The sequence below is a fragment of the Bicyclus anynana genome, chromosome 14 (genome assembly GCF_947172395.1).
Source record: "Bicyclus anynana chromosome 14, ilBicAnyn1.1, whole genome shotgun sequence".
Lineage (NCBI taxonomy): Eukaryota > Metazoa > Arthropoda > Insecta > Lepidoptera > Nymphalidae > Bicyclus > Bicyclus anynana.
The window spans coordinates 7,140,487-7,152,743 of NC_069096.1; the positions used below are offsets into that span (position 1 = coordinate 7,140,487).

The following is a 12,257-nucleotide window of genomic DNA, read 5'->3' on the forward strand; positions in this document are numbered from 1 at the left end:
GCACCGCAGCGTTGGCGTCGTGCAACACCTTTCATTGTATTGACTATTGACTGATTCTGAACACAGAGAATAATGTATAAAACTAATTTATCGTTTAATTATCTTAGTTCTTGTTAAAATATATTGTAGCATATCTTAGTTTAAGTGTAATAATGCCTCCGTTTACGTAAAAGTGAAAGAAGACAGCCCGTCGAGTGCTACGCGGCCATTTTACTTGCAATGCGGCAACGGTGTACGGTCCGCCATTGGAAACGGCCAGTGTCTTTTTCTGTGTGCAAGATTTGTATTTTGTCGATTTCCTCGGCATAGAAACAAAGGTTAACCATGTGTGATAAAAGTGTAGTGCGGACTTTAGTGTAGTGAAGCACGGTGGTCGGGTGTTTCGAATAATGTGCGAACGATGGAAAACGAAGTGAAGCAGCGGAATCAGAGAAACAGGCGAAGGGAGCGGGCCCAGCGCATGCAAGCACAGCGAGAGAGTAAAGTTAAGGATGGGGACAGCGGCGAGGACGAGTCTCCGGCCAGAGAAAAGCCGCCTCGTCCTCCGGCCAGGAGGAAGAAGTCGAGGGAGCCCCTCGGAGAGGAAGACATCATCGATGGTTTCGCCATAATGGCATTTCGCACCTACGAGGACCTCGAGGTTAGTCTTTACCGCTGCGTTACTAACTCCCTACGCGTACGGACCAATAACAATAGATTTTACATTTTCACTATGCAATAATTATGTAGTTTACCTGAACTAAAGAGCACTGTTGATATTTACATAATGTATTCCTACTAATTGTTTACTTTTGACATTAACGTTATGCTTATCACAGAACGTCAATGACGATTCAGTATAATTGATTGCCAATTAGGTTGGTTCACAATCACACTTTTCTTGGTAAACAAAAAGAAAATTATAACACACGTAAACATTAACCAAATTTTGATGTTTTGTGCAATATTCAAAATTAAAATAGCTGGAATTAAAACGGACATTCCAATTATAACAAAAAAACAGCTATGTAATCGTTTCAGACGTCGTCTCGGAAGTGCATTGACCTATTGAATGAACCCTTCGTACTGATATTTGAAATTTAAATTAGGAATGCTGAAATCCTTATTAGTTTATTGGCAATAGCGTGTGTTGTTTAAGGTTTTATTTGCATCTATGGTGTCTATAGTGTAATGTAAGCGCATAGCAGCTGACAGCGCAGGCCGAGGCCTCCCCGCTCTCCGCGCGGAGTGCACCCGCGGTCTCCCACTAAGTGTAAATTTGGTCTAAGTGGCTTTCGCTCGTTTGTGCTCATTTAAGCCGTCCTCGAAACGACAATATGTTGTGTATTGCACACCGTAGTGGGCAATAAAACAACATTTCGCGCTATCGTTCTAAATTACGTGCCATTTGTGCTTCGTTGGTACCTACACGATTAATATTATAGACCTAAACAGGTTCCTTTGCTCCTATTTAATTCACCACATGCGGCGTGTGCAACATTTATGCAATTTCAGCTCACAATGGGTTGGTAAGCTAATTTTCTACGGAAAACAGGTTTTTGTTGAAATTACGCCAACTTACCGACATATGGTTAATAAATAAGCGTTTCTCTTCCTAATAATACCAATGAAGCGAAACTTTAAAATACGGGACGAATTGCCGTATGTACTTACCTACTATCTCTCGAGGGCTTTATTTTTTTTCTGTGATTATCTCGTCCTTACCTATACAATTATGTTTTGCGAATGCATTGATTTTTTTTCAACTGTTATATAATTCGTTTCGTATCTAACTGATATATTTATGATAAATGCATGTTTCTACACTTTATCGCAAAGATTACAGGTAGTAATGAATGTAATAATATTTTGGATAATCTAATTATTAACATCGTATAGCTGATAACAAACGTTGGCATGTTCCTATTTACCTATGTTGCTTAAATAACAAATTAAAATAATGACTCCGAAACGATGCAAAATTATTAATTAACCAAAATGTACACATACTATTCAATTTTCGACTTATTCCGTTCATTTGTTTTTTTTTCACAAATCACGCGAGAACCATGACCAACCAACCAACCAACTTTTTCGTGATAAAAAGTAGGTAGGTAGGTACATACGTAGTATGTTCTACTCAAAGGTTGATTTTATCTCAACACTAAGATTCATCAAAATCGGTTCAGCGGTTTGCCGTGTAAAGGCGACAGACAGACGTACTTTCAAATGTAATAATGTTAGTTTGGTTTTTACATAAGCACGTACGAAGTAGGTACTCTTAAAAATAGGGTTGGCTGACATTGTCGTCTATAATGTCAGCTACTGACAATCAAGTAAGCCCAACACACGATCAATATTATCGGCTGTGCCGTTAGCGCTGCAGGCATGTGAGATTACTTGATCGTCAGTGGCTGACATTATAGACGACTATGTCAGCCTTAGGCTGAGTTCCCACTACGCCGGTCCGGTAAAACTGCCGGAAGGGCTTTAGTGGTTGTACAATTTATATGACGGCCTCCGTGGCGCAGTGGTATGCGCGGTGGATTTACAAGACGGAGGTCCTGGGTTCGATCCCCGGCTGGGCCGATTGAGATTTTCTTAATTGGTCCAGGTCTGGCTGGTGGGAGGCTTCGGCCGTGGCTAGCTACCACCCTACCGGCAAAGACGTACCGCCAAGCGTTCCGGTACTATGTCGTGTAGAAACCAAAAGTGGTGTGGATTTCATCAAGTTAGCCCGCTTCCATCTTAGATTGAATCATCACTTACTTACGTGAGATTGTAGTCATAGAATAAAAAAAAGCTATTGACATTATCCCGCACAGGGTTAAATTCAACTGAGGCGAGTACTTGGCTGTCCAAATTTCTTGTAGGATCGGGTGTAATGTGAACACCCCTATCCGGTGTCCGGTATCCGGTATCCGGCAAATTTACCGGTTCGGCGTAGTGCGAATCCGGCCTTAGGCATTTACTGTAATGTCTCCAACATTCTTTGTCACAATAATGTAATATTTTTGACGACCGCTCTGGCGCAGTTGGTAGTGCTTTGGTTCTCTCAGAGGTCCTGGGTTCGATGCCCAGCTCGGGTCTGTTTAGGATTTTGAATTTTCCAAATAGTCTCAGGTATAATCTAGTCATGGTACTAGTTACACCACCTTACCGACAGAGACGTACCTCCAAGCGATTTAGCTTTCCGGTACGATGGTACTTCTGTGTAAAAGCGTCAGAGGTATGGGTAGTTGACACTAAAAATATGTAGGCATCTCTTACAAATTATCCCGCTTTTATCTTAGACTGCATCGTCATTTAACATCAGGTGAGATCAAGAACAAGGAGTTCATCATCATCATCATTATCAACCAATATTCGGCTCACTGCTGAGCTCGAGTGTCCTTTCATGAGATGAGTGGCCAACATTCCACCACGCTGGCCCAATGTGGATTGGCAGACATCACACACGCAGAGAATTAAGAAAATTCTCTGCTATGCAGGTTTTCTTCACCGTTTGATACGCGTGATATTTAATTTGTTAAAATGCACACAACTGAAAAGTTGGAGGTGCATGCCCTGGACCGGATTCGAACCCACACCCTCCGGAATCGGAAGCAGAGGTCATATCACGGCTAAAAAAATATATAGAATTACTAGCGGACGCCCGCGACTTCGTCAGAGTGTAATTTAGTTTTTCACAAATCCCTCGGGAACCATGGATTTTTCCGGGATAAAAAGTAGCCTATGTGTTAATCCAGGTTATAAAATATCTCAATACCAAAATTCAGCTAATTTGATTCAGTAGTCAAGGCGTGAAAGAGTAACAAACATTCATATAATCAAAATCATCAGTTTACGCAAATCTCGGGAAACCATGGATTTTTTCGGGATAAAAAGTAGCCTATGTGTTAATCCAGAGTAAAATCTATTTCCATTCCAAATTTTAGCCAAATCGTTTCAGTAGTAGCGGCGCTAAAGAGTAACAAACATCCATACAAACTTTCGCGTTTATAATATTGAGTAGGAAATTACATCTTTTTATAAAATCACGAAGGTCATTGTCGTCTATCTATCAAGCTCTCTCTACGTGTCATTGTCTATAGTTACGGTGTTCTAAGTCCCGGAAAGCGGTTAAATGAAGATTAAATTTATACTAGCATGACCGTGTCATCCGACGCCAGTTATGCGGTATTACACAGGAGCAAGCTGAGCTACGAGACTAATTATTGTTTTCCCACGATAAGCCTCGCAGTCGTGTCCAGTTCACATCCATATTACGATAGCCCGTAAAATAAACAAACTGTCATCATTCAGCCATCTTTGATCACAGCATGATACTGTTTTTTTTTTTTTAATTTTTCCTATTAGATGGTAAGTTTCTGAAGTGAAGTTTGGTCATTAGTATATTAGTCGCTGCATCCGAAGATAAAAGTTTAGAGTAAATGGGTAAATTATATATGAAAAATAAAGCGTTGAATGTAAACGTGGTACGCTCTGCGGTTTCACTGGACATGTTCCCATGTGAATAAAATATAGCATATATTATTTATTTATTTATTTACTTAAACTATATCCGGAAATACGTTTCACTTGCCAAATTCGTCTGACCAGGCTATAAATATACACTATAATAATAGATACATAAATACTACTTACTAATTTTTTGACGATGCGAAAGCTGATTATTGACTCCGAATGTTAACGTAAATAATAATAAATTGTATTTTATTATTAACTCTGTTACATACTGAAAGGAAATTACTAAATTGACATAAAATAAAATTAGATTGTCAATTAATGAGACACATAAAATTAAAAACTACAATAAAATATCACAAAAGAAAAAAAATCAAAAAAAGAAAAGAGAAAAGAAATAATTACTAATTAAAATACAAAACATTAACCAATACTTAATATACTTAATAATAATATAAGTTTAACAATTTAACAAAATAGGTAAATGAAATGTCCATAAAACATTAATACCTACACCATTAATAATACTATACATATACGACACTTACAAATAACTTGGCTTTCTATTGGTAAAAGAATTTTCAAAATCCTGCTTTGCTTGCTTGCTTCAGTAGATCCAGTGATTACCCCCTTAGTCCCCTATAACCTAAGCCCACAAACCGACTTACTTTACTGTACTTGTTGCGATTAAATTAGATTGGTCCTATATTTCCAAACCTATTACTTTTACGAAAACTGGATCCTTCTAAAAACATTTATTGTATTTCGAATAAAAATATCATGTTTAAAATAGCACGTCAACAAAAAACATTGTTCTAAACATCAAACGCACAAACCAACAAGTAAGACTTCCTTGAATGACAGTTAAAAGTGCGTAAAGTTGTCACCGCAAGCAGAATTTCAAATAATTACAAAAGTACTACAACGACGAATCGCAAAACTTTAAAATCTACCTTAAGCACTTGGTTAAACACAAAAGAAAACTTCCCATCAAGTTCTCGAAAATATTTAAGTACATAATGGAACTCTGTAATTAAAAACATCTGTACAGTGAAAATTCAAAGGCAAATGTACCTAAGGAGTAAGTGTAAACACTAAACGGTTTCGCTTTATGTATTAAAAATATAATTTTATCCAAAATACAAATTTCCTTAATTCATATTACTATTAATTGGTTTTTCCCTAAAACATATCAAAACCACAAATAGCCTTAATACGTGGCTTAAATTATGTAGACTATAATATCTTTTCCTACAGTACTTTGTTTACACAATACAATTTAGAACTGAGTCCAGAAACATTACCGGCTTTATTGAAGTATTTTTTCAAAAACAAAAGAACAACAAATAAGGCTATTACGAGTAGGAGAAAAAAAGCAATATCTTTTAAAAAGTTTGACAAGATCCAAATCTGATAAGCGCGCGAAACAGATTCAATTTGGCACGAGAAAGTAGCGGCCCCAAAAAAAATTACCTTCCAGTTGACAAGCTTTTTAGATACTACAATATGGCATCGGTAGATTTTTTAAATGAAATTGCGCTTTTTTCCCTCTATGCTTTACCTTCATAATAGCTTTTGTAAGCGCTGAGGAGTTTTTAAAACGCTACGTTGAATTTGTAAAAGTAGTGAGGCGCTAAAAATCTGTTAGCGTCGCTTTAAAACCACTCCTTTTTTAAGCATTTGCAGCGCTTTTAGCGAGCGGGAATATCTAACGTTATCGCGGAGCGTTGCACTCGAGCCGTTAAAGCGATTCCCGCCAGAGATGCCCCAGGCGAAAGCTAGCAACGTTCTCTGTTAATACCTGTGAAAGCTGCGGTAGTAAGACGCATAACAACCGCACACTGGGCTCATGTTTTAGTGTATGCTTGTACGAAATCAATATCTGTCGCTTTAGAAGACGAGCCACGCTTCGCAGCGACCGAGAGTCCCCGAGACACCCCTGCGGGCTGTGACCCATCCCCTTCTAGTATTCCCCGGGGCTTAATGTTAGCACGCCGTGACATAAATACTTACCTGGGAAAAGTTTAAACCGCTTTCTTCCGTTTTTATTACTCTCACGCTAGCTCTTTTTGAATTTTACGCCACTCGTTTGTCAACAGCGATTTAAAGTTCCTTTTGAATTCAACTTTACAATGATACCTTTACCTAATACAGAAGCGTGTGTTTTTATTGGATTATATTTGTTTAAGTATTTCTTTACCATGACGAATATTATAAATGCGAATGTGTTTATTTATTTTTAACAAACATAGGTACACTATCACGCCTGAACAACGGATTTTAAAAATTCTGTAAAGTTACATTAACAGCGAGTTACATAGGCTGTATTTTATCCTATTACTCCCACGAGAACGAGGGTGAAATCGCGACGCATCTGCTGGTGTATTGCGGGCTACAGACCTTCAGTTTTAACTGTAAAGTTATAATGAAACGAAATTTTTATATCAAAATCATTAGAAAAAACTGTAGTTTTAATTAGTTAAAAAATTTTAATAAAAAAAATTCAACCGACTTCCAAGTCAAAAAATAACTTTAACTAAAAAGCAAAAAATAACATCCTACCTATGTGCTACCTTCTGATCAGTTTGAAGGCGGTGCCAAGCCAGTGATGTTTTAATTAAACACGTTTTAACTACAAAATTTATGTGGTTCTTTTAGAAACAGCTTTAATTAAAACACGACACTGGCTTGGCATCGCCTTCAAACTGATCAGAAGGTAGCACATAGGTAGGATGTTATTTTTTGCTTTTTAGTTAAAGTTATTTTTTGACTTGGAAGTCGGTTGAATTTTTTTTATTAAAATTTTTATTTTTTTATTTTTAGTGTTAGCACACCTACTGCGTGTGTACAGTCACAACCTATCTAAGTGGAAAGTTCTTATCAATACAAAATTATCAAGTCCAAACACAAGGTAGCTACTGTGAGCCGTCGAGGAGTTCTCTTCACTGTGCTTAGTCTTCATCACCAGACCCTTAATACAGTCACAATCCATCTAGGTGGAAAGTTCTTATCAATACAAATTTATCAAGTCCAAACACAAAGTAGCTACTGTGAACCGTCGAGGAGTTCTCTTCACTGTCCCTCGTCTTCATCATCAGACCCTTAATATAGTCACAATCCATCTAGGTGGAAAGTTCTCATCAACACAAATTTATCAAGTCCAAACACAAGGTAGCTACTGTGAACCGTCGAGGAGTTCTCTTCACTGTCCCTCGTCTTCATCACCAGACCCTTAATACAGTCACAATCCATCTAGGTGGAAAGTTCTCATCAATACAAATTTATCAAGTCCAAACACGAGGTAGCTACTGTGAACCGTCGAGGAGTTCTCTTCACTGTCCCTCGTCTTCATCACCAGACCCTTAATACAGTCACAACCCATATAGGTGGAAAGTACTCATCAATACAAATTAATCAAGCCCAAACAAAAGGTGACTGCTGTAAATCGTTGACGAGTTCCATCATCTGTGTTTCGGCTCCATCATCAGACCAACTCCAAACCTTCATAAAATTGTAGTGGTTTAAAATATCTTATGGAAACACTAACAAACGCACTAGCCGTCTCTACAACTTTCGAAAGTTCCCCTCAATTTCTCCAGGATGCCATCATCAGATCCTAACATGAAAAAAATGGGACCACCCTGGAAGTAAACCCTTCAAAACAAAAAAAGAATTTTTAAAATCGGTCCATAATTGACGAAATTATCGCTGGACATACATAAAAAAAAAAAAAAAAACATACATACAGCCGAACGTAGAACCTCCTCCTTTTTGGAAGTCGGTTAAAAACTGACGATCACTGCACGGACTATTTAACTGAGCAGTTCGACTGTTAACGGACACGGGTAATTTATTTTACTTGGCTTAATAAAATCGTTTTTTTACAAGCTTATATTGTTTATTCTAAGATGTAAATATAATATAGTATTTATCACAAAATGGGTAGGTACATCGTTCCGCACATTATTTTAATAACTATAATATGCTATGTTGATGAATAAATGCATATTCAATGTGAATTATTATGTTAACAAATATGTTTACATTATTCTTATGTAGTTAGATAATTGTTTATTTCGGTAAAAAAACAAGGTTATTTGAAAGTCAAAGTAATTATTTATTTATGTATTAAGCCAGTAATAAAATACACATATGTATAAAATTTGTTTAATATTTATTTATATTTGATAGGAAATTAGGTAAAGGGCATATAAACGATCAAATTCGATTATTTTATTTATTTATTTAAATATAAATATACATTTTTTAACATTTTTATTAACGGTGTGACATAAACTCGATTGAGTTTTTCCGCACACCGGCAAATTTGACAAATCCTTTTCAAATTTGACTTTTGTATGAAGCAAAATTTGACAAACGCTTGAAGCGTTTCTCAACAACAAAACTATAATTATAATATATATATTTAAAACTAGCCTTCCTCGATAAAAAACACCGTAAGAATTTTTCGAAACAAAGTAGTTCCTGAGATTAGCGCGTTTAACCAAACAAACAAGCTCTTCCGCTTTATAATATTAGTATAGATATCAAATTATTTGACAAACTGGTAAAATTCGAATAAAGTTTGATCGTTTCCAAGTCGTCGAGAAACCACACGACGGCACAGCTTTGCAATGCACTTTAAAAATATTGAAATAAAATTCCTTTGTCCCCTACACATAGGGGAAAGTTTTGTTCGCTTGTAAAATTTAACTACGTAATTTTGAATTCACAAATCATTTTACCTGTGTAATAACCATTTAAATGAATTATGCATTTAAAGTACTTGCTCATATAACAGTGGGTACAGTAGTAAACACGCGCCATTTAATTTCTCGTTTATATTTATGATCTCAAAAAACAACAATTTCATTTCTTTAGTGGCTAAATAATGTTGTTGTATTCCAAGTATTTATTTAATTAATGATTTATATTTAACGTGAACAACAATAATAAATAATTTATTCAAATATTAATTTTCAATAATATTTTAACTGTCTAGGCTCCACCACAGTCCAGACTCAACTCCTAGAGTTCCTATAGAGAGAGAGAGAGAGAGTAGAGTAGGTTAGAGAGTATGTTTAAAAAGCATACACACAGCTGCAGAACATAGAACTTTTTGAAAATCAGTAAAAAATAACAATCCATAGCGCAACTCGAGTAGCGTAAATAATATCACAACAATACGTTATCAATGTAGGTTTTCTCAAGCAATCCTTGTAAACCACTTTAGCATATAAATGTTTAACTCGTTCCCTCTTTAGAAATGTTATCGTGTTTAGCTTCGAGTGTGAAAGCGTTATTTGTAACATAAACATAAACGCCGGTGTATTGTAGCACGTACCACTTAATAAAATTAGCTTCTCTGAGTGCACGTTACCATTACAGTTACCGTAAAGTGTAGCAAACATTGTTTTTAAAACGTTGTTATAAATATTCGTGCAAATATAAATTGTTACAGTATAGAACATCACGGCTATTTAAATACGTATTAAGTTAAATCGTACCGTTCTAAAACAGAAGCTGTGGCGTAATATCGTCATGGCGATACAAACCGTGACGTTGTTTAAGCAACTTTGATCTAAGCCGTTAACTTAGCGGCTGATGGGATTATACGGGTTCATGGAACTAATATTATAGCAGATTTACTTGCTTCGGATAGCATGTTAAACCGTAAGCCGGTAGAACGGTTTTCACCGAACACTCGTTGACAAAGCTTGCATAGGTATTTTTTAAATAAAGGAGGCAGTGGACTAAAACTAAAACAATCGCATTCCAATCAACTAGTGCGAGTTAAAACTCTGAGGGAAAAAAACAACTATTAGGAAACAGTTGGACCTGTGAGGGTTGTGCTGTAGGTTTTCGTGATATTTTTCTATTGCATTTGCTACTCGGTGACGGACTTGGCATCAATACAAAACTCGTGTTATTTTGTCCGCAGCTGTCTAAGCGATTTTTGTACGAGGTGACAGGATGTGCAAGAATTTCATTTTAGGTTCCGTACTTTACAAAATATAGCCATGTTGTTTAATTATTATTATTTATCTAGTATTTTTATTCAGGTATAACTTTAAAAGCTGTGACGCTAGCTCAAGTACTTTCAAATCTGCAGGACGCTTGGAGGATGAAGATAGTGAAAAAAAATACCTAAACGTCCTGCAGACTTGTCGATAAACTTGAACGTGAGTGGTTGCTGTAAGAATGATTTATGTGCTATCTAGAATCTGTGTCAGAATCTGAGGTATTATAAAATATTCGAAAGAATAACAAGTAGACCTTGATCGAATACCTAGAATACAATAAGTAGGTAGGCAACCACTACGAATCGCAGTTGAAAAATGTACAGAAGTCAACTGGTAATATTTATTCATCAATTATCCAGCGTGAAGTGGGTATTAGCACACATTAGCGTTCATTGCGCGACATTATACAAACATTTTGTAATGTATGGCCCTATTATCGACTGGCGTAGTCAGGACAGAGTAAATGTTGACATGTCGACGGTTAAGTTAGTAGTGGCTGTGAGGGAATGTGGCGCGGTCGAGCGCTCGTATACCCTTTTGATTTGGTGACAATACAAATAAATCTCCGTTGATTGATGACCCGGATATACACTTTACTATTTATGGGAGGGACGGTGAATGTGTCTATTAATTTACTCGTTACATAGAATAGGAGTCGGCGATTTATTTCAGTCATTAGTTAGACACATAAAAAATGGATACTTACAGCTGCGTTTTCTCTTAATATATTCATTACCCATTAGCTCAAATTGTCGCCTCGTTGGTCCAGTGGTTAGCCTATGTGGCTTTAAATATCGAGCTCCTTGTTTGGAGTCCAAGATCGGATCTATGAAATATTAAGTTTTTTTTTATTTTTAGTTAAATTTACTCAGTCTGGAGTTAGTAACTATGTGATGTTACACCCCGTGTCTCGGATTAATTAAATTAAGATTAAATTATAAGATTAATATTGTTACAAAGGCCGCCTTACGGAACGGCATAGTCCAATATGTGAGTCCGTTTTGGACTATGCCGCCCCGTAAGGCTCCTTAAAATAAAGATTTAAAACAATCATTAACATATCTGATAGTGGTCGCTACAGAAAGCAAGCATAGAAGACCTACTCGATCTGTACTACTCTCTGTACTGTATGTGTTATCAACAAACAAATAAAATAAAAATTAGGGTATATATCGCCAATCATTTCACACTTAATAATAATTATACTTAACTTGTTTTTAAATTACTTAATGAAAATAAATTCGATCAATCAAATTAGAACAATAATTAGATACAGTTAATATATTTTGAATAATATATTATTTTAATTTAAGAGAAAAGAAAGAGGAACTAGAATTAACCGCTAAAAAACCATTAGGTGAAAATCAACCAGTAATTCGATTCAATCAATATTCCCATCGCGAAGTTCGCTTTACGGCCGCACAGGAATTAACTCCGCTAGTTTCGAAGAATGTTAATCACGACCCCGTTTTACAATCGCAGCGACATCGTGCCCAACTACAACCGAATTAAAACCAGCACTTGGGTTTTAATGACTGTTTACTGTGATGTAATCCACGATTGTGGAATATTGATTGATACACCTTTGCAAAACAAATGTTTGAATTGTGTCAAATGGCGTTTTGTAAGATCAAAGATGTGAAGCAATTTTTTATTAAATAAGTTGCTTTGAAATCGTATATAATCGATTTAGTATTAAAAAATTCTGTTCTATTTTTGAACATCCTTTTACCATTAGAAAGCCACGTTATTTGTAAGTGTTATAAGCTATTATGCTATCCCCGTATA

General features: G+C 36.2%; 1 protein-coding gene across 7 annotated transcripts in view; it reads left to right on the plus strand.

The window, feature by feature from the left end:
• Nucleotides 1-30: 30 nt before the first annotated feature.
• Nucleotides 31-12,257, plus strand: part of LOC112044467 (fibrosin-1-like protein) — a 111,329-nt gene continuing 99,102 nt past the window's right edge. For 4 of the 7 annotated variants that reach the window (XM_052885476.1, XM_052885477.1, XM_052885479.1 and 1 more), the window contains exon 1: nt 31-640. In XM_052885476.1, coding sequence (XP_052741436.1) covers nt 401-640 — 240 coding nt within the window. In that variant the 5' untranslated portion in view covers nt 31-400. The remainder of the gene's footprint in view (nt 641-12,257) is intronic. The other 3 variants (XM_052885478.1, XM_052885475.1, XM_052885474.1) reach the window with 2 other exon arrangements.